This window comes from Lepidothrix coronata, unplaced genomic scaffold (assembly GCF_001604755.1).
Source record: "Lepidothrix coronata isolate B3197 unplaced genomic scaffold, Lepidothrix_coronata-1.0 Scaffold330, whole genome shotgun sequence".
Lineage (NCBI taxonomy): Eukaryota > Metazoa > Chordata > Aves > Passeriformes > Pipridae > Lepidothrix > Lepidothrix coronata.
The window spans coordinates 142,404-165,387 of NW_016690510.1; the positions used below are offsets into that span (position 1 = coordinate 142,404).

At 58.1% G+C, this 22,984-nt stretch overlaps 1 protein-coding gene across 1 annotated transcript in view; it reads right to left on the bottom strand.

Moving 5' to 3' along the window:
- AGAP3 (ArfGAP with GTPase domain, ankyrin repeat and PH domain 3) overlaps window positions 1–22,984 on the bottom strand; it is a 77,799-nt gene that overhangs the window by 1,438 nt on the left and 53,377 nt on the right. Inside the window, exons 12-17 of the mRNA XM_017838280.1 lie at window positions 18,379–18,552; window positions 13,754–13,915; window positions 2,539–2,693; window positions 1,994–2,084; window positions 1,424–1,646; window positions 127–382 (exon numbers count right to left, since the gene is read on the bottom strand). Of these exons, the coding sequence (XP_017693769.1) occupies window positions 127–382; window positions 1,424–1,646; window positions 1,994–2,084; window positions 2,539–2,693; window positions 13,754–13,915; window positions 18,379–18,552 (1,061 nt within the window). The remainder of the gene's footprint in view (window positions 1–126; window positions 383–1,423; window positions 1,647–1,993; window positions 2,085–2,538; window positions 2,694–13,753; window positions 13,916–18,378; window positions 18,553–22,984) is intronic.

The window sequence follows — 22,984 nt, forward strand, 5'->3', positions numbered from 1 at the left end:
CAGTGGGCACGTGAGGGAACCCACAGCAGCAAGATGGGTGAGAGGTGTCTCATGCCCTGGGAGCAGGGAGGTGGGGAAGCACTGGGATAGCACCAGAAGTGCCACGGTGGAGGCTGCAGGTCTTACCCAGATGAGCAGCTGTGTGAAGACAACATTGGCCATAGCACAGGAGAGGTGCAGCGCCGTGCGCCCGTCTCCGTCCCCATATGTCTCATTCACTTCCTCCTTGGTGCCATGGGCCAGCAGTGTCACCACAAGGCGCAGGTCATCCTCCACCACGGCCCGCAGCAGCTGCTGCCCCAGAGGGATGTCCGACTGGGGCAGTGGGGCCAGGAAGAGCTTCTGCTCGTATTTAGCCCGGATCCAGCGCTCCTTCTCCTCCCTGCCAGACAGGACACTGTCACTATCACAGGTGGGACAACCTGCCTGGGCCCCACATGCGAAGGGACACGAGTATCAGCACTGTCACCCAAACACACCCTTGCGAGCAGTGAGTGTCTGTCACTCCCAGGTATGTCCTACATACCCCTTGCTGTGTCCCAGTGCCCAAAGCTGTCTCTAGAGCTCTGTAACCCCAATCCAGACACTTGCCTGATACCTGCTTGGCTCACTGAACTCCCTTACAGCTCCCTATGGACACTGTGTGGTTATGTCCATGCTTGTAAAGTGCCAGCACCCCACACCCAGACCCCATGCCTGTCTCTTCATTCTGGAGCCCCTCACACTCTCCTGCATGCCCGTGCCGTGGCAGCGTGGGGACCGTTCCTGTCCCGTGCCTGCGCGTGGGCCGTGGCCAGCGGCAGGAGAAGGTTAGCGCTGCACACGCCAGCCCAGTGCCACGGGAGGCACCTTATCGCCGCCGCCGTCTCGCCCGGCGCAAACAAAGGCTGTGTCCGCGTCCGTCCCGGCGGGGCCGCGGGGCCGGCGGATCGATGTGTGCCGTCCCGCCGCTATCTGCTGCCATTCTATCCATCTGCATCTGGCGGGCAGCCATCAATGCCCCGCGCCGAGCATGCTCACTGCCGCCGGCCCCTGACCCGCAACACAGCGCTGATAAGCTGCAGAATGGGCTCTTGTTGGGATGAGTGACAGCAGAGTGGCTCCGATAGGGACAGACAAGGGCCTGAAAGGGACAGACCCTAGAGACCCACACGATGCTGCCAAGCCATCTCTGTTAACCCCTTCGGCTTTGCAGCCAGCCTCGGCTCCCTCAGGCACCACACGGCCATGGCCACCGTGGAGCCTCACTGACCCACCAGGAAGGTGGGAGAGGATGGCCAGTACCTCGAGGGCAGGCAAGACCCCCAACACTGGAGCACCTCGAGGAATCCTGTCTTGATGGCTGCTCCCAAATCCCTGTGGTGCCCCCATCCTTCTGGTGTGGTGCCCAAGAAGCATCCCTGGGGTTCCCCACCTCCCTTACCTACTGCTCTCAGGAGTGGGCTTGGGGTACCCCTCCACCATTCCCTCCCAGACGGCGTTGGCCAGGGCATTGCCGATGGCTGTCATGACCATGAGAAGCTCGCTAGGCCAGTCGTCCAGGTCCAGGGAGCGCACGCGGGACAGGTGGGTGCCCAGGTTGCGATGGATCCCGGAGCACTCGATGCACATGAGGGCACCCAGGTTCAGACTGGCCCAGTCAGGGTCTGAGGGCAGCAGGATCAGTGGGGGAGAGTTAATACCTGCACAGACTCACCAGCTCGTCTCCTGTGCTTCAGAAGACCCATATTTGCAGGCACCTGCCCACCAGAACTCTTCCCAGCCCAGCGCCCCTGGGAGAGGTAGGGCCAGAGAGTCCAGGGCCCCAGGCTGGCCAGTGAGGGGTCACCAGCCAGTGTGGCAGGAGGGTCTGTACCCCACCCCTGAGGGGCAGGTCCACGGCAGGAGAGGACAGGACAGTCCCACAGAGCAGCTCTCTCTGGGCTGAGAGAGGGGGTGGCTGGGGCCCCCTCCCACCCTGGGCAGGCCCCTCCCTCAGTGCAGGGTCTCTTACTCGGAGCGTCGCAGTCCACGCAGAAGCTGTTCCCGCGCGCGGTGCGGACGGCCTGCATGGCCTGCGCGTCGCCCTGGCTGCCCAGCCGAGCCTGGAACAGACCCCACGAGACCCCCTTCGCTGCAGGCCACATGTCCTGCACCCCCCAAGCCCACCGGCACCACAGTCCAGGGAAACCCAGGGGGTTGTCCAGCACAGGGACACAGACAACTGGGTCTGGAGGGACCATGGATCATGACCAGCTGCGTGCCAGAGGAGCAGGGGACATGCACCACAGCAGGGAGAAAGGGCAGAGCTGTCCAGGGAGGGAGTGGACAGCGCGGATCCAGCCTGGTGTGATGCAGAATGCTCCACGGAGCCAGACCCAGGCTGGGAAGAGGTGACAGAAAACCTGGGGGTAATCCTAGTGATGGGATTCAACTGATGGGGAGCAGAGGGATCTGGATAGGATCCAGCCTGGACAGACAGGCTAACATGGGACATGGAGGGATGTGGCAGAAGCCAGAGAGGGGAGAACAGAGCAGACCTTGGCCAAGGCCTCTTACCTTGTTCTTACTGCTCTCGCAGCCCTGCAGGCTGGCCAGGATCTGGCTCTCAATGGCCTGCACCCAGAGCTCCCGCTCCTCCGACGTTGAGGCCTCAAAGAGCCACGTCTGGCCCGTTAGCGACACGATAATGAACTCAAATGGCTCATCTGGTTCTGGAAGAGAAAGGTATGCCATGACACGGGGCTGGGAGGGAGGGGGTCTGCCATTGGACAGTCCCCACGGGCCATCACTGTGCCTGCACATGGGCAGGGTCACTGGCAGCAGCGGAGCCCAGGGGGCTGGGACAGGCAAGTGACAGCAGGGAGGAACCAGAGCTCTGTGCCAGCCCTCCCTCCCTCTGCCCACACAGTTCTACTGGCCTTGGCTCGCCCTTCTGCGGCCTCTTTCGCCCGCCATCTGGTCTGGGAAACCTAGGAGGCTTCCAGACCCCTGGAAGCTGCTTGCGCCCACTCTCTGCCCTGTGTCCCACCCTCGGAGAAAGCTGCCAGTCTCTGGAGTAGTGAAGTCAGCTCCTCCGAGAGCTGGTGCCTCAAAACTGCCCCAGCACCAGCACTCGGTGCCTGCCCACGAGTGGCTTTGGAGGGACAGGCCCCGCGCAGCGAGTGAAGCAATGCAGGGAGGTCCCGTGCTGTGCCGTGGGCTCAGAGGGAGCCCTTCACCAAGGCTTAAAATGCGTTCTACCCCCCAACGCCTGCCAGCCCGGGCTCTGCCCTGCAGCCCCCCATGGGCACAGTTCATGGGGTGCCATCCTCAGCCTCGCACCCAGCACCAGCATTTACCTTTTATTGCCAACTTCAGTAGTTAGTGCAGTAAATGACTTAACTAAGCGGGGCCTGAATGGAATGACTAATAAACGTTATGTCACAGCACACGCTTCAGCTCATAGCAAAATGATTTGTAATTACCTAATTAGCGTTATGCAAATAACACCCTCATCTCCATAATGTGCCTTCCCAGCTCTCTATTAAAAGCAGAGAGTCAACTGCTCAGCTCCAGAGACAGCACAGAGGCCGAGGGGCCCTCAGTCCTCAGCGAGGCAGAGCCGCACTGGCCTCAAGCCTGGCAGGGTCTGTGCCTACTGGGGCTGACATGGAGAGGCGAGCAGGGGAGTCTGGAGGGGTCTGGAGGGGGTCCTCTCTTCTGCCTGACTTCTCTGTGTTGAAGAAGCCCCTCACAGTGGAGGGAAGCAGCAGGAGGACAGGGACTGAGGAGGTGCCACAGCCCCCATCAGGGCTGTGAATGGCTGCAGAGGCCTCTGGCTGGGTCCCACCAAGGGCACGGCCACCCTCGGCTGCTGTTGGGCCATCTGGTCCCATCTAAGCCAATCTGTGCCCACAAATACCCCCAGAACATGGTGCAGCCTTGGGAAGTCTCCTTAGGAAGGCCAGCTCCAGTGGGAGTGGTGAGAGAGCACAGCCCTTCCTCACAGGCACCACCTGCATTGACAAGTACCAGGCACAGCACCCAACTTCATCTCTCTCCATCGTGCAGAGGTGTTCATCCCACACCAACCTGAGGGTAAACTGCCCTCCTGTGCCTGTGCCGTGGTGCAGAGTGCCTTGGGATCCTGCATTCCACGGTTAAAAGTGTGAGTGACATCAGGCTGGAATGGTGCTGCCCTTTGCCAGTGCTGAGAGCTCCATGACGTGTCCTGCATGGATCCTAGCAGCAGTCCCCAGCTTGGAGACCAACAGGGCTCGTGCACTGGTGTAGGAATGCAAGGCTGGGTTTCCACACCAGATGAGCCTGAGGAGGATGGAATGACTCCAGCATGTGGGGCTCTCCTGGTTTGCCCTTCCCAGATAGGAAGAGGAGGCTGTTTCATTCTTTTCATCCTAAATCAGCCTGGGAATCTTTCTCTGGGGAAAGATGTCTGCACCTGCCTCTCCAGCTGGATTGAGACTCTGGGCCCTCAGGAGGCTGGCAGACTGAGGGTAGGGGGCAGTCAGTCGCCCTGCTGGACTCTCCCCTCTCTTGTGATGCTCCAGCCTAATGGGGACATCCCACTTGTCCAGCACTTTGCCCTTTCCTCCAGCTCTCAGCCACAGGAGAGCCCCCACAGTCTCCGCTCTGAGGGGCTCCCTTCAGGCCATGTGCCTCCTTCCCTAAGGGTGTTTGCTGTGGAGGCTTCAAGGACACCAAATCCCAGCTCAAGAACAAGATTCTTGGCAAATATACAGCTGGTGACTTGTGAATACTGGGAGAAGAAATAACCAGACAACAGCCAGGCTAACAGGCACTGCCTCCTTGGCTCACTGGCACCAGCCTCTGTGACTGCTGCCAGACCTGGGCACGGGCAGGGAGCCCTCGGGCTGCAGGGGAGCCAGGACCAGCCCCCCACAGCAGGGCCGGTGGTTGCCCTGGGCCAAGCACTACCAGCCAGGAGAGAGCAGCAGCTCCCTGAGACTGCCCATGTGCTGGAGGGAGCGTTTGCAGAGAACACTCCTGGGGCACCCTGACACATCAGAACAGGCCCTGTTCTCAAATCTCTCCCTTCCTTGGTCTGAGCCACCTGTGGCTGCCGTCACTGTGCTGCAGAGCCCAAGCCAGCTGCCTGGACCTGGGAAGCACTGGATGCACCTCAAGCCCTCCCTGCCACCGAGCTGCTTCTGCTGTCACTGAACAGCAGGAAGCAGGTCATGGTCCCTGGGACACAGCAAGGACTCCTGCCATGGGCTCACAAGGCTCCATCCTTCTTGTTCCTGTCTCTTGTTTGCCCAGTACCTCCCTACCAAACATGCAGGCAGGAATCTCAGCCCCAGCCTTTCTGTGCCTGTAAGCTTCCCAGTGGAAGCAAATGTCCACCCTGCCTGCCCCAGGCCTTGTGCTGGGCTGGGGGGCTCCCAACCCTCTGCTCAGGACATTTACAGGGGGCGGGCAAGTCCCTCCTGCTGGGAGATGGAAATTTCTGGGGCTCCAACCCCACTGGGATGGACCTTTGCACTGTCACAGCTTAGTGACATCCTGGGGCCCTGGGGCTGCCTGGTCCCAGCCCTGGCAGCAGTCCCAGTCCGACCAAAGCCCCTGCGCAGGCTCCGCAAGCCGGGGGACTCTGCTCCTTTCCTCCTTTGTGCCTCCTGGATTCCAGCTTCATGCTGAACAAAGGGCCTGTTGCTCTCGGAGCCCAGGAAGAGCTAACAAAGGACCACAGCTAAGGCACACCAAGGCAAACTCCCCACATCTCTTCCCTGCAGTAACACGGGATGGCATCTCTTTGGAGGCCCGAGCACAGCGTGGCTACGGCAGAAGGGCAGGGCACTGTGGGATCACACCCCTGGATTCACACATGGGGTTCAGCAGAGAAGGGAATCAAGGACTCAGAGCAGCTTTGAACACTGTGCAGATCCAGCTTCTGGGACAGTCTGGGACCAGTTCCTGAGCTCCCCAAGGGATCCATACAAGTGGAATCAGACTCAAGTCATTGCTTTAGGGGAAGTACAGGGCAGTCTCATCTTTTTCTGGGGAGAGGTACAGGTTTCAATGTGGCAGGGGCATTTCTGGCTGGATGAAAGCATAGCATGAAACAGATGACATGGGCAGAAGGGTCTGGACTACCTCTGCTGAAGCAGAGCTGGCAGAACTCCCTTTCCTGCCCCACGTGTGGGCACAGGCTCCTTCCCAGAGCCCAGAGGAGCCTTAGAGTTCCAACTCAACAGGGCTCAGGTCCCAGAGGAAGCCACTCCTACAGGAGGCCTTCCTATCTGCCTTGGGGTGAGGGGCTATCCTGGGGCCAGACAGCAGAGCCCGTCCCCCCAGCTGCCCCCCGGCGTGCTGGTGGGAGCCCATTACACCAGCTCCATTAGAATTAGTGGGCAGTGGAAATGAACGCGCTGCTTCTCTCTCTTGATGATTTTTTGATGATGTTTTAAAGACTGAGCTCCATGAAGAGTCGCTGAGCAGAGTTCGGTGGGAGCCGGCTCTGCTAATGGGTGTTAACCCCACGACCCCCCTCCAACGCCGCCCAGCAATGAGGGCTCCAAATGGGAGCAGAATTAGGGAGGGCACGGCAGAGCGGCCGGAATGGTGGGGCCATGCCGCACCCAGACCCCACTGGCAGCTGAGCTGAGCCGGCTCTGGTAGGGACCACAGACAGGTGACCAGTCCCAGGGAGTCATCCCTCCCCAGGCTGCTGTGCTGGGCAGGCAGCCAGCACCCCCCCTCCAGCACACCAGCTTGGGAAGGAAGCATGTCCTCTGGCAAGAAACAAGGGGACGGAGACATCCTGTGTGCCCTGCCGGGAGCCAGCCCAAAGGGACAGGAGGAGGGTGAGGAAGAGCCCACCAAGGTGCAAGGGAGGGCCAGAGCTCTGCTGCCCACGGGGCCCCTGGGACAAGGTGCCCAGTGGGATGGTGGGTCTGTTGCTGACACCTGTGGGATGTTGGAGAGGGGAACAGTGGTGTCCTGGAGTGTTGCCCTCACAGCTTGTGCCAAGGCCCCTTTCTCTGCTCCGAGTGGTGGGAAGCACAGCTATGAACAGAAGGGGTATATCAGAGGGCTAAAAACCCCTCAGCTTCAGCACAGGATATGGCAGAGCTCAGTCCTGCTCTGCAAAGGGCTCTGGCTACACCCCACATCATCACTCAGACCAGAGACGCCCCCATGGGGACCCCAACACGGAGCCAGGGGAGCAGCACTTCCCACCTCCTTTCCCATGGATGCTGTGCTTCTCCCTGGGGTGCGGCAGGTCACCCCAGGCCAGCGTGTCCCCACAGGGAGCTGCAGTGGAGCAGGCTGGCCCCATCCCTCAGCCCTACCCGAGGTGCCCCCACACAGGTTGAGGCAGCACACTCAGAGCACAAACAGCAATACAGGGGGGCTGCTCCCCTGTCCCACAGGCACCAGGGCACAAAGCAGCTGTGTGAGAACACAGAGGATGGAGCAGTGTCCCTCTGGTCCCTGATGCTCCTCACCCACCATGGCAGGACCATGCTCCAAAGCACTCAGACACAGGGCAGCAATTCCCTCCCCACACAGAGCACTGGACAGAGCTCCCCCATGCCAGCCCAAAGGCCCAGGGCAGCACTTCCCACCCCAGCAGGCTGGGCTGGGGGGGCTCAGCACAGGGGATGGCAGGAGCACCTCCACATCAGCACCCCAGGCACAGAGAGCCCTCCGTGTCAGATGGCTCCCTGGGTGGCTCCTTCCCAAGCAGAGGGGTGCACAGGATAGTGTGGAACACCTTCCCTGCATCCCAGCAGGTCAGGCAGGGAGGAGCAGGATCACACTCAACATCAGCAAAACAGGAAGCAGAGCTTGCATTGAGCCCTATTTTCCAAGCAGAAGTCTCCTCTCCCACTTCTGCTCTTCTCCATCTCCCAGTCACATCCAGCCTCTCCCTCCACACTGCCCTTCTCCCACTTCCATTCCTTCTCCCACTTTTTGCTGCCAAAGCAAAGTGTCTCCAGATGCCCTGGTGAGTGGGAGGTCACACAGGGAGGAGAGGAGGTGAGGGGATGCCTCCAGTGTGTGAGGCACATGGCAGAAACCAGGGGCAGGTCCTGCTTGAGGTGCAGGGAGACCCTGGCCCACAGCTCCGCTCTCTGGCTGCCAAGCCTGTGAGAAGGGTCCTGGAGCAGGGCAGCCAGCAGCCCCTGGCCTCAGGATGCTTGTTTGCAAGCTGCCACTGTACCACATCATTACGAGGTGTTTGGGATATCAACAAATTAGCAGGCGTCTGGGAAGAGAAGGATGCAGCACCATTCGTAAATGTCAGCTCGCTGCCTCCTCATTTTGCAGATCATTAAACCCAATATTCCCAACCTGTATTAGTGCGACAGGGACAGGCCCCTCCGCGGGGACAGCCGAGGAGAGCGCAGCAGGAACAGCGCCCGCTGTCCCGGCGCCCTCAGATCCAGGAGTGCCCCAGGCTGAGCTGGCATGTCCCCATGGGGGACAGCACGGGTGCGGGGGGTGGCAGGGATGGGCACACTGAGTTGCAGAATAGAGGGCACACGGCGGGGTCTCAAATATATGTGTGTGGGGAAGAACACAGTGTGTCAGGAGGAGCAGGTGCTCCTGAGGGACACCGCAGGTACACAGGGGTGTGCAGGGGGTCATGTAAGGGTCAAAGAGTGTCATTTCTGGGTACATGGGGGGCGGATGCCATACAGGGTGCAGCGTGAGCACAGCGTGGCAGGGCTGGGAGGTGGCAGAAGGGCCATGGAAGTGTGTGCAGGCACTGGGGTGGGGAAGCCACGCTGTGGGCACAGGAGGGAGGGCATGTACAGTATGGGCTTTGTGGTGTGAGCGGAGGCTTGTGGTGGGGTCAGGGGTGTGCACATGAGGGTCTCTCAGGGGGGCAACACGGAGCTGCACAAGGTCCTCCAGGAACCACAGAGCGAGGGGGTGGGAGCTGATGGAGATGGGAGGACTGGCTGTGGTGCAGCGATGCCCGGCAGGAGCCAGGACGGAGCAGGGAGCTCCAGGGTCTGTAATGAGCAGGAGTGACTTGTTAGCACTGAATTAAGAGGCTTGGCGGAAGGAAGCGCGCGGGTGACACAAGCTGTGTGGGGCAGGCGGGAGCTGAGCGATGGCAGCTGGAATCCCCGGCAATCTGGTGAGTGCGGCTCAGCCTCGCGCTCCCGGCTCACCGCGATCGGCCTCCGACAGCCCCTGACAGTTGGCATTAATCACGCACATCGCCCCAACACAACTCTTTACTGGCCATCAATTTCCCGTGGGTTTTAAAACTAAAAAACAAAGACAAAACCGCGTCGTTTGGCCGCCACTGAGAAGCACATTAAGGGGCTGTCAGCTTCTCGCCATGCACCCTGCATCACTCTTTAAGCACATGAGAAGTTCATTATCCCCGGAGCTCTGGCAGCCATGGGGAGGCTGGCGCAGGGAGCGTCGCAAAGGTGCTGCTGCCCTCAGCTGTGTCTGGTGGCTCCTGGGCCCTCCTGGCTCTCAGGACAGGGGCCGAGGGTCTCAGGCACAGAGGAGTTGTGGCTGCAGGGAGGCTCTGGTTTGCTCCGTGGCAGGATGGGGCACTTTTGGCCGTGACACTTTGCTGGGCTCTGATCTGAGCAGACTTCCCTGATGGTCCCTGCGGGCTGACACTGCAACCCCACTGTGGTGACAAGCATCTTCATCCCCTGACAGCCTGACACACGTTTGCCAGCCTGTGGGTGCTCCCTGACAGCCTGAGCCGCACTCCCCGGTTTGGTGACATCCCCGGCAGCCCAATCCCACGCCTGCCATAGTTTGTGGATGCTCCCTGGCAGCCTGACACTGCGCTCTCTTTAACATGAGCCCATGTAAAATAGCAACAGCTCGTTTGATTTATGATACTTCAGAACAACTAAGATTCAATTGCTCCGCACGTCCCTGGCTCTGATTACCTCCTAAATGAGATAAACTGATGGCAATTTATCCCCAGACCTCACTAACTTTCCCAGGATGCTAACCTGAGCCGCTCGTGCCCCGCTCACAGGTGTGGGGCGGGCACAGGAAGGTGAAGGCAGTCTGGGCACTGCCCAAACCTGCTCCCTCACACACCCCCACAGCTGCTCCTGCCCAGAGGAATACTGTGACAGAGGCTGAGCCTGGCACTGCACCCAGCCCCACGCAGCTCCTGGTTTTGGGGCGTCCGGCCACAGTGCTCCCCACACTAGCACAGCCACACTGGCCTGAGCTGATGGGGAGCATGGCTCATCACTGGGCTGTGCCCACGCTCGTGCCAGGACAGACAACCCTCCACAGAGGGATGAGCACCACAAGGGATGGCAGCTCAGCCACAAGGGACGGCCACTCTGCCACAGGGCCCATCAGCCCCACTCCCAGCACACTGATTTCACACTTTCACTCTGTTGACTATGTGAAAGCAAAAAGCTCAGATTACCCTGATCTGAAAAAAACTGCTGGAACTGTTCAAGAACAGCTAAAAAAAATTCAAGGGGGGATCAGGCATACTTATGGACACCAGTCCATGAGATAAACCCATGGCCATGCCCATGACGTGGGGCAATGCTCAGCTCTGGGTTCATGGCTGGAACTGAATGCCATCCATTCAGACACTGGTATGGGACCTCATGTGGAGGCTCAGCACCTCCTTGTGCTTGCACCAGTCTCTCTGTCTCATGCAGGACAGTGACCCAGGGGCGACCACCCGAGCATCAGTCCCAGAGTCACTTGCTCCTCTGCCTCTGCCCTGGGCTGCTGGTCCTGGTGACAAGCTGTCACAGAGCCCAGAGCTGTGCCAGCTCTCAGTGCAGTCCTGGTGCTGGGAGCAGGAGAGAGACCGACCAAGTTGCCCACAAAAGTACCATGGGCAAGAGACCTGGTAGCAGGTGTGTGGCAGGCAGGGGATTGTCTGCATGAACAGGAGTGTGTGACCCAGCTCCATAACTCATACTGAGCACAGGAGTGCACAAAGACCCTCTCCTGACAGAGACGCCCCTCTCTCCCCAAAACGGGGCATACAGCTCTTTGCTGCTGGAACTGGCTACAGCAGGATGAAGATGGGAAGCTCTAAGTGCAGCAGGAGTGGCCACTCCCTGGACTCAGAGCAGGTCCTGCTGGCATGGACGCTGGCCGCAGCCCCTCGACCCACAGCAAAGCATCCTGCTCACACAGGGGGAGCTGGGAGCACAACAGAAGTGATCCTGCCTTTGGAAGTCCAATTTTGCAATCGGACCAGTCTTCTAACACAGTAGATTACTTAAAAAATCAATGCAAGGTCAATTTGTTAACAGCCAACCAAAAGGCAGAAACCCACCATGTAACACCTCAGGGCACCACTGAGTCCCAGCACAGGCCTGGGAGCAGCTGGTTCCCATCGCCTCTGCCCGACCACAGCGCTGAGCTGGCGGGTGCTGCACCCATTCACCCCCTGGAGGAGGGCACGGGGGCTTGGAAAGTCCAGAGACATGGCAGACAGGTTGCTTGTGTCCCTGTGGGTCACAGATGCCCCCTCTGCTGTGCTGCATTCTCCTCACCACTCACGTGGTGCTTGCACTGCTCCTTCCCACTGCCACACCAGAGCAGCTCCCATTGCCCACGTCCCAGCACCGGCAGCACTGCGGATCACAGCCGGGGGATTCCTCCTGCTCCCGGCACCAGTGCCACAGGCTCTGGCAGCAGGAGGATCCACGGCGTGCAAGGTCTGCGAAGTGACGGATGAAGGTTGGGAACTGACACTTTGCTGGCAAATGAAGTTCCACATTGATAAATGTGAAGGAATGCACACTGTAGGAAAAAGTTACACTACTCCAACACCTCACAGGGCTCCAAATGAACCATATCAAGACAAGGCCCAGGTATCACTGCAGGTAACACAGGCCTTTGCCCAGCTCACTGCCATGGCCAAGGACCAGGGCAGGGAACAACAGAAAATACTGTGATGCCCTGGTGCTCCACCTCTCCCACTCCACCTTCCAGGGATGCTGCCAAATTGGGAAGGACACGCAGAGTGAGCACACGTCTGAAAAAATACCCTTATGAAATGATGAAAAAACTGGGATGGCTCAAAGACTACAGGCCTGGGCACCCAAGATTTTGAGCAGTGGTTAGTCCATATGAATGCTTTGTAAAAGTGTTCCCGAGTTCAATGACCTTTTCCATTACAACACTGCATTCCATTCTGTGTAACTTGAGGTCCCAGCATCTGCACCTCTCCCACGCCGTCAGCTGTGCCGAGCAGCCACAGAGCCAGACTCCTCCTCTGCAAGCACTGACACATCAGTCCTGCACTCCTTGATCTTCATTGTGGCCAGTTGAGTGCCTTCATGTCCACAACATAAACCCAGATATCACACCCAAGTCAGCTTTGGGACCTTCTTTACAACTCTTTCTTAGAATATTATTAAAGGATGGGACACGGTACTTCAGCACCTGCTTTCTCAAGTTTCACATGTGGGCACAAAGTCATTCTACCCTTTGCTATCTCACTCTTCATACAAAGAACGAGTCTCTTCTTTTGCCAAGCACCGGGCTGAGAACCGTAAACCAATTTAGGAAGGGCAGCAATGGATCTGAGGAGGCAACATACACCCAGAGCTAAGAACAAACTGCAGCTACACCATGCTTTGCTAACCATGAGACCAGCGGGTATGACAGACTCAAACAATGCTCAAGGTGCCTCAGCCAAGGTGCCCTCCCCTTGCAGAGGGGAAGCCTGTCCTAGACTTGGGGCATTTCAGATGCAGACAACTACAACAGCAAAGAAAGCACAACAGAGCTGTCCAACTCTGCACATCATCTCTGCAATGTTTCCAAGAGAGGGAACTTGAGGAGAGCAGTTCTGCCATGGGACACCTGGGCTGCTGGGCTGCAGGTGGACCTGTCATGGAGCAGGGTGCCAGGACAGCTGCAGCAGCTTGAGGTACAGACTAACATTTTCTGGTTTGTTTTGCAGCAGTCATTAGCTTCCAACACTTGTACTGAACCCTCCTCCCATCTGAATTACATCTTTGGTTCACTACAAAAGCTTATTGAGTGCTGTGGGACAGGACCACCAAGAATGAAGTAAAATCTCAGACTGAGGATTGCTTTTTCCAGAGGCTAATCACAGATGCAGGCTTTGGAGAAAGTGGCTGCCAGGCTCATCTCTACCTGGACAAATCTGGGTGGCTTTTCCTAGCAGAATGCTTCCCCATGCCTTGCAGCCTCCTGCCAAGCTTTGGGTCCCTCTTCAGCAACCACAATCACCAGAATTTCTCAACACAAAAACCATCAGTACTTTGAGTATCGGCTAAGCAGTCCACATGCCTTCAGCTGGTCACCTGAACTAAACAAGCTTTTCCAGAAGACCTCTGGCTTCAGGCAGGTGCCCAGCGCAGGTCCTTTAAATAATGAAAGTTTGGCCAATTTCCAAAACAGAAATAGGTTCTTGTGGTGGAAAGTGTCTGCACCCGTTAACCATGTGGTGTGCTCTCAGGTCTGTGACTACAGTTAGTAATTATTATTACCACTGAGGGTCTGTGCAGGCATGGGCATGACAGTGGTCTTGCCTGCACTGAGCATGAGAAATGGAGGGAAGGGCAGACCAGAAAGGCTGGTTTCTCCCTCCCTCCTTCCTCAGCACAAGCTGCTTGGACAAGGAGTGCTCCGAGCCCCAGGTCTCCATCAAGTCCCACATCAGGAGTGCTCCGAGCCCCAGGTCTCCATCAAGACTTGGATGAGGAGCACTCTGAGCCCCAGATCCTCCCCGAACCTCACAAGACCCCTGGATGCCTGGTGCTCTGAGATGGCAGTGCTGCCAGACCCTTCCTACCTTCTGCTGCTGTGCTGGGACCATCAGGCCGAGTTGTCCCTGTGCTCTTTTTCCTGCGATGCTTCTTCCTGTTGGCATGTGGTGACGGAGGTGGCTCCAGTTTCGGGCTGGCGGTACTGGAAATGTTTGGGCTGGAGCTGAGCGAGTCGGCGGTACCATTAGCTGGGGACAAAGAAAAGGCAAGTCATGTACAGCAGGACAGTGACAGTCTGTTCTTTCCAGAGACACCCAGGTGTCCAGGAGTCAGCCCTGGTACTCGCCTGGCCATATGGCCACGTGAGACAGGGAAGTACCCGCTCAGCCCCATGGCACGGGGCCACTCTGACACTCCTTCCAGCTCAAGGCTGGCAGCAAATTGGGCAGTCAGGCTGGATCTGCTCCACACCAGGATCCATGTGGGATGATCACACAGGGGCAGCTCTGGCATCTATGCAGCCAGGACACGCACAGAGGCACCACTGAGGCAGCCTGATGTGCCACCCCCCAGCACGTGTCCCTGTGGGAGCAGCTCAGCAGCAGCGTCCTCATGGGGCTGCACAAGGGAAGGGACGGACCTAGGAGGTGCTCTCGGTGCCCCCGGGGCAGATCCAGGCCCCAGGATCTGCAGAGCCTCTGCAGAAGCACTGGCCCCCCCAGCACCACTCTGCCAGACGAGGTGACTGGGGTTGCCACACTCAGGAACCTGAGCATGATGGGCTCAATAGGCTTCCGATACGGAGCTGAAGAAGCTGCATCCCCAGCAGCAACGCACCAAATTTATCCTCAATCATACTGTTCCTTACAATTAATAGCAGAATTAGAAACAATCAGGGAGCTGCCTAATTACTGTCAATTAGAGTGCGCTAATCAAGCTCCGATCACACACACACACGCTGCCGCTGCACTCACCATTAAATGTCAAATTTCATTAGAGACCAGCAACAAAATCAAAAGCCTGACATTCAATTTCAGCAGCACACACAGCGCAGGCTTCCAATCAGCATAAAAATGCAGACTCCGGGGAAGGCAACGAGGCGCAGGAGCCCTCGCTGCACTGTTAACCCTCTCCTAAATCCACTCCTGCCTCTCCAGTGTCCACCCACCCCCAGGGCACAGATGGCAGCTCCTCTGCTTCAGGCAGCTTGCCGTGCTCTCTGCCACAGCCTAGTGTTTCCCATCAAGTCCTGACCCTTCATTTCCATGTTCTGTGGCACCTGGAATTAAGAAAGGAATCACAGCATCACACAAGTTCCAGCAGCGGGACTGCAAGGACCTGCCAAGCCCTTCTCCCACCCCAGCCCAGCCTCTGCTTCCCCAGTTCAGCCTGCTTTGGTCAGACTGGCTCTCTGGGGCTCGATCTGTCTTGACAAACATCAGCAGTGGAGTGGAGAGGGGAACAGAGGGATGCAGAGCAGCACAGAGGGAAAGAGCCCAGGACCTCCCAGGGGTCAGAGGGCAGCCAGTGTCCCCCTCACATTGGATGGGAGAGGACGCAGCATTGGATCTATCCCAACTCGGGCTTCTCCTGCACTGACACAGACTAGTAGGGTGTTTCTGATGCTATTTATCCACAGGGAAATAGCTCACCCTTGACAATTAGGAGAGATAAATCTAATAAAATCAGACTCCAGTTTTATAAATATAAATTACTGATCCTGTTACAGGACTGTGCTTAGAGCAGGTGTGAGGCACCTTCAGCTCCCAGCCGCAAGTCGCAGGGGACCTGAACTTTCTCGTCAGTGGCTACACATGGTGCCTCCAGCCTCCCTCTGCTGCCCACCTGCTCACCAGGATGCCCCCCGGGCCAAACTCTGTGCTGCCAGCACTCTGCCCCCCTCCAGGCTCAGTGAGTGGGGTCGTGCCCTTCTGCACTCCCAGCAAGCCAGCCGTGAGCCTGGCACCTCCCGATCCCCAAGGGATCATTGCCCTTGTCCCTGCTCCTACTGCCCAGCACCAGAGCTGGGAGCTTCCAGGGCCATGGTGGGATGGGGTTGGGATGGCAATGGAGGGGGGGCAGCATGTGGAATATACTCCCTCTGCAAGATCAGGTGTTGCTCACTCCCCCTCCTTCCCCAGCAGGGCCAGTGAGCCCCTCTGATCCACCCAAGGACTTCCAGGTCCCTGTCTCACCATGGAACCCTCCACAGGCACACCTGGGACCTCCTGGGCTCCATCTCCAAACCAGCCAGTCTTATGGGTGGCTCTGGGACCCCACAGGTGGGTCACAGAGCTCCTCCATAAAGGACAGACATAGAATGTGGTGGAGCACTTTTACATGACCATATGTCCCTGTCCATTCCTCTTCTGTGTGCACTCCAGGGCACAACTGGAGCAGGCAGCCTGTCCTCAGGTGTCAGGAGGACAGCCTATACCCTTGGCATGAGCCCAAAATCTGCTCTGGGCAGAGGAATATTATTCACCTGCCTGGCCATGTAGAGCTGGAAACACAGCAGAGAGCTTGGACCCTGGAAGAGCTGGGGTTCAGGTGTGGTGCAGGGACCCCCTCACAGTGCTCAGTCCCTTGGTGGAGGGGTGGTCGTGCTGCTCAGCTCAGCACTCTGTGCCATGTGGAAAGCACTGCCCACCCCCCAAATGCCCCCTCTCTTGTGATGCTGAGAATCCACTTCTGCTGTGGCTGTGGGTGACACAGCCCATGGACACAGCCCCGGGACCCCTGGGACCCCTGGGTTGGTGGTCCCTTGTGTGCCATAGGCCCTCCAACACAGCTGGCCCCGTTACATGTCTGTGGAGCACTAACACAGGGTATGGCCAGGCAGGAGTGACCACAGGGTTCGAGGTCCAGCACAGTGTGGCAGGACCCAAGAGTGGACAAACAGCCACCAGCGCTTGGGACACACTGAGCATTGAGCTGACATCTTACCCCTGTGTCATGGGGAGGAGCAGCAGCAGAGAATCACAGAAAGTCTTGGGTTGGAAGGGACCAAAGATCATTCAATCCCATCCCCCTGACATGGGCAGGAACATCTTCCACTAGATCAGGTTGCTCCAAGCACCATCCCACCTGGCCTTGAACATTTCCAGGGATAAATCCACCTGCTTTTAGTTTAAAAATGTTATTCCTTGTCCTGCCACAACAGACCCTGCAGCTCAGCTCCCGTTTGTCAGTCTCCAGTTACTGTGAATGGAAGAGGCAGATTGGTCTGGGTGCTTCGAGCATGGACAGCTCCTCCATGGATAGGAGGAGAGTAATGGGGGGGGGGGGGGGGGCTGGGGAGGCCGAGGGACAGGATGCAGGAGGATGGGGAGCAGAGGGATGGAGAGCAGGGACTGGATGGCTCTCCTATGACACCCAGGCCAGGCCACGGCAGGCCAATGCACAGCCCCCAGCTCTGCAGTGGGGCCGCTGGGAGGAGGGATAAGACCTGCCACAACAGCTCCTGAGGCAGGAGGGCACTGGGGTAGGGAGCTGCTCTCCACAGGGGCCGTGCCACAGAATTCACCGGTGCCGAGGTGCCTCGTGTGCCGGCCGTGGTGCTGCACGAGGGTGTCAGAGCTGCTGCTGTGCACACCGGGGCACGGAGGCTCCCGCTGCCTGCGCTCACGGCTCCCAGGGGCCGGGCACGGCCTGCGCCGGGGACCCTCTCCCGGCACGGGGACGAGGAGACGCGCCCGTGTCCGGTGCATCTCCAACGCGCTTCCCCCGGCGGGGGCTGCCCCGCCGCCCCCCGTGTCCGAGGAGAGGGGGCTGCCGGCACATCCCCGCTCAGCGCTGCGCCCTTCCGCTCCCCTCGCCCGCGCTGCCCCATCAGCAGTAACAGTCTGATTAATTCGCTTCCAGCAGGGAGCTGATGGGGCCAATGATGGAGCCGCTGCATCAGGCGCGCTGAAATTGATAGTTTTTCACAGTTACAAATGAGGAGCCTCCTCAGCTGCAAATGGCGCCCGCACAGTCGGACTCCGGTAATGATCATAAAGAGGCTCCTTTAAACTGCGAAAGCCCCTGGGAGCGGGCGGGGGGGCGGCTGCCGCGCTAATGAGAACTACAAGGGGCGAGCAGGCATGGAAATGGCTCCTCCACTCTTGATGTGCATTTAACTGCTTTTTTAGTGCGGCGGCAGAGCCAGGAACGAAGGAGTGATGAATGCAGCACAAAAGCATTTATTTTCCAATTCGGCAAAGTGGCTACGTTGGGAAATGTATGAATTATTTTAATTCACTCAACTGTCCTGAAACATCACAGAGAGCGAGTGAGCGTGGGGGGAGGGGGCGGGCCGTGCTCAGTGTGTGCTCCAGAGACAGGAATCACTCCTATTTGTTCAGCTGCCCCAAAATCTGGGAGATGGGGGTGCCGGCAAGGAGCAGAGACAGGGAAAGCAGTAGTTACCCCTGGCATGGTGAGCTAGGAGTGCGGTCAGAGCAGAGAGGTCAGAACTGTCCTGCTGTGGAGCAGCATCCCTTGGCTGGACCTTCTCCACACCCAGTAGGAGAGCTTCTCCCCTGGCTGGGACACTGCCAGCCCACCCTCGCTAAGGGGGACAGCCCCAGTGAGGCCCAGAGGCTGTGTGTGACACCCACGAGCAAACTCCAGACTTGCAGCCATGGGGCAGAGCTCAGGACTGCCCCATCGATGAAATGAGCCCCCACTTGCCACAGGTAAGGGGAGAGGGGCCAGAAGGGCTACTCACAGGGGTTGGGGCAGCTGCCGGGGATAGCCACAGCCTCATTCCACTGGTCTGCGCTGGACACGGAGTAGGAGCGCTGGTGCATCCCATCTGGCTTGGAGCTGAAGCCCACCAGGTTGATGCCGCTGATGGAGCGCTCGGAGTGCAAGGACGTGCTGCTGGTCGAGTGGGGAGCACCTGCAAGAGAGACACGAACTGAGCGCAGCCCCACTGCTGCCCCGAAGCACGGCGGGAGAGGCACAGTGTCCCATACCTGATGCCACATTCGTCCAGTGGCCCTGCATAAGGACAGGCTCTCTGTCTCTCCTCTCCCAAGGGGTGCTGGTGCATCACCCCAAGGGTGCTGAGAGATGAGCCCAGTGCACCCCACTTCCCAGAGGGACTCCAGTTGGTGGGTTTCAGTGCAGCACCCCAGGATGCACAGCTAGGGATCCTGGCACACAGCTTTCCCACAGCTGGAGTTCATGGTCTGCTCATGATTTTCACTACTGCCTCCAGCACCTCGGCAAACCCAAACCCACTCCATGGCCACCATGCCCACCCTCATTCCTCAACTTCACTCTCTGTGTGTCCCTGGCAGTAAAATGCAGTCATGCAGGAGGCACTGGGAGAGAGTGGGCAACCAAACAGAGGGTGTCAAAGGGACAAGCAGGGGAACAGACATCTGTAAGATGGGAACAGCAGGTGGAAATGCTTCTTCCCACTCGCTGGAAACCCCTATGACTGTGCCCAGGAACCCGAACCCCTGAGAGAGGGGTGTTTTTAGGACCAGAGGCTGTCACAGAGGACAAGATCACTCAGTGATTCAAAACAGGTCAAGTGTTTCTGGATTACAAGAACACCCAAAATTTTGAGAACAGCAAACAGGGCAGTTCTGACAGGGAGCACACATCATCCTGTTCAGTCTGCAGGTGATCTGCCATGGAGGAGAACACTGCCCTGAGGGACCCCACTGGACCTCCCCACCGCCACCCCCTTCCTGTGCTTCCCTCAGGGCATTCAGCTCCAGCCACTGCAGAGGACATGCTCTGGGAGCTCAGGGTGGAGCAAAGGGGCACCTTTCCTACTCAGAAGATACAGTCTCCTCCTTCCACGCCCAGAGGCACAGATGCTGAGCTGGGATTCCCAGCTGGGATTCCCATTGCAGCCCACCCGGCCATGGCCAGGGCAGGGCTGTGGAATGGCTCCGTGCACCGCACACCACAGCTCCAGCCCTGGCACACCGACCCCTCCACGGCCACGGCAAAGCCGGGCTACGAGCCATGACGAGGAACTGAGCCCCAGGTTCAGTGGGACTGCTATGGCAGTGGGAACCTCCCACAGAACAAATGGACACCTGCAGGAGTGGGTCCCCAGCAAAAGCTGCTACAGCCAGGGCAGTTCATCTGTGTGAAACCAGCCCCACTTGGCTCTTGTGGATCCCAGCACGGCTGAGGTGGAAGGAAGGTCTGACATCGTCCCGTCCAGCTCCAGCTCATGCAAGACCCCCCTCAGCCAGCAGCCCTAAACTGTCTGACAGGTTTGGAGCATCTCTGATGAGGCAGATGGCACAACCTCCCCGGGCAACCTTTCTCTGTGCTGGACCACCCTTCACGAAGAGCAGAGACCCATAAAATCCCACAGGGAGCCCCAAAGTTTGTACATAAATGTACATTTCTGTTCCTGCTGTTTCCATGAAAACCCAAGGGATGCTGTTCAGATGCTGCTGGTACCTGGGCACAGCCAGGGCTGCCACGTGCCTGACAGGACAGCTCAAGAGCCCAAATCTCCCCTCCAGAGAACAGAGGGGTGATGTGGCCACCAGCCCTGCACCAGGCATGTCTGCCACCCACCATCATCATCACTGCCACCCCTCATTCATCGCCAGCATGGCAGGTGCCTCCCACCCTCCTCTTCCCTGTACCAACCCGGTACCAAAAATCCCCTTTCCCTGCAGGGATCACCTGCGAGCCTTGGCTGCAGATCCTGCCTGCCAGCAGTGCTGACACAGGGCTCACTGGGACATGGTGCTCTGCACCTTGACCTGCCAGGACCCTGCACCCTGAGCTGCCAGGACCCTCACCCCAAGCTGCCAGGGCCTCAGCACCCTGCACCCTGAGCTGCTAGGACCCTGCAGTGCCCCTGTCTCGCTGCCTCCAGCCCGGCTGCTGCATGCTTCCCCCTCCCTCCCCTTGTTCAGCACCACAGAAACACGTGTAAAACCATGACACTGACTTTGCCTCTAATTAGCCCTTAATTTACAAGACACACTCGGAAGGGTAATTAGCTGGCGCTCTGCTCCTGACTGCTGCATCCATCTCCTCTCGCCTCCTCGTGGGAGGGAGCCTGCTGCCACTGGAGCAGGGACAATGCTGCTCTCCCCAGACCGGGATGAGCTGGGTCCTGGGACAGGACTGGATGGGATGGGATGAGAACAGGTTGTCCAGCACTCAGGCAGTGCCCGCCAGCCCCAAGCCCCCAAGCAAACAAACAGCCCGTGTCCACAGCCACACCTACAGAGGAGAGGAAGGTGAAGAGAGGAGAACAGAGGGGCTGGGAGAAGCTCTTCCTCAGAGGGTAAAGTCCTGCAGGGCTCCAGGGAGCCCAGATCTTCACTCTGCACCCCCACTCAGCCATGCCGGGAGCCCCAGTCTGCCAGGATGTGCCCATCCAACACTCCGAGGAGGAGCAGTGCAGGCTGCCACGAGCACCCAAAATTCCATTTTGAACAAAGGAACAGTCTCCATCAGCCTCTCCAGCCCCTCCAAGCTCCTGGCACCTCATTCTCACTGCCTGGAGTCACCCAGCTGTGGGGGAACTCCTCCACAGCCCATCCACTCACTCAGTTCATGGACCTTGCCCCGCTCAACTCCAGCGTGTTCCAGGGAGCTCCTGGGTGGTCCCAGCAAGGCCAGAGCTCTCAGGAATTGTGTCCCTTTGGAAGCAACACTCTGGCAGCTGCTGGATATGTCCCCTGTAAATTGGGCAAACCAAGTGACAGGTGAATAGACAGCTACATGTAAATACTATCTGTCCCTGAGCCAACACCTCCAGGGGCCGAAACCCCAACCTGCTGACAGCCCCTCAAGTCCCTCCCCAGTCACTTTCCTCAACCCCCCAAGAGACTCACATGGCCACATCGGTGTGACCCAAGGCTCCATGATGTCTTTTCAGTACAGCCCAACTGATGGATGTGGCAGTGGATGGAAAAAGAGGAAACCAGAATGGCCTCTTCCCAGGCGTGACACGTGGCAGCCCGGACCCTTTGGTGAAATACCTGGATCAGAGCAAACTGGGAATTCTTCGTTAAGGTGTGGCTGCCCAGGGAACAGGATAAAGGTGAGTTAGCCAAAGGGGCACCATCAGCTGGGAAGGAGATCATTTGCAGAGTCACTTAAAGATCTTTTTAGGGTCTCTTTAATATTTTCAAGAGAAATTTGGCAAAATAATGCAAAGGGTCTGGTGAAATTTCCTGGTGACATTATGCTGGTGCTGCTTCCAGGCCCTTACAGCACAGGGGAACCCAGCTTCGGTATGGGGAATGGGCTATGCTGAATTTTAAAGAGGCACCAGCTGAAAGCAGTTTGGGGATCCCCCTGGGTTTATGGCCAAGGACAGGACAGGTCTTCCTCTGGAGTGCTAGGCCCTGCTGCAGCACAGGCAGAAGGACACTGGTGCTGCATCATGGGGCAGAAGAACTGTCAGCATGTGGCATGAGATGGTGATGGAGGTGCTCCAGGATGGGGTGAGGACACCCTGCCATGGAGCAAACCCTGTTTTCTCTGGTACTGCAGAGGCTAGTAGCACAGTACAGGTTAATGCTATTGACCCTCTGCCAAACAGTGTCCCAAGGAGTCATCAGTCACCGCTGCCCCTTAACCAAAATTTTAGGGCATTTGTTGCCAACTGACTGCCATTTATTTCAAATAAGAACCAGGATTACTGCGCGTCACCTTAGTGTACTGCTCTGCTGGTGCCCGCAGCCAAGCATGTCTCAAAGCCTCCCCAAAAGCCATTGGGACCCCAATACATGGAGCTGGATGGGAACCCACTTCCAGCTGGTGGGAAACTCCTCCACTCTCAGAAACCAACCGGTTCCTGGGGGGAGGTGAGAGCCAAGGAGCCTGGTAGAGCTGCCTGTCTGTAAGATCCCTGCTGGGGAGGACATAACTCACCCCTCCCTGCCAACGGGCTGGCAGCTGACACAGCAAAAACACAGCTGTCCTGGGAGCCCCTGTGGCTGCTGTTCCCAGAGCCATCCGTGCTCTGGAGCCAGGAGTCTCTGTGAGGCTGGCTTTCTGAAGGAAGCACTGCATGCTGTTACTGGGACATCGTCAGGTCCTTCCTCATGAACAGTTCCCACTGGTAATAAGGCCAAAACACATGGGGTGGCTCCCAGGAGCACTGGGATGGAGATGTGTGATTTGAAAGACATTAACCTCCACGTTTTGCTCAGGAGCTGACCACCAAGCCAAGCACCCATACAGTCCCCAGGCATGAGGGGGAATGTTCCGAGGCGACAGATGGACAGGTGTCCTTCCCAGCTCTGCCAACAGCGAGTGTCTGTGTGGAATCACTGATCCAAACCGTGGGTGACTGAGGTTTCCCAGCCCAGCTCCACAGCAGGGCC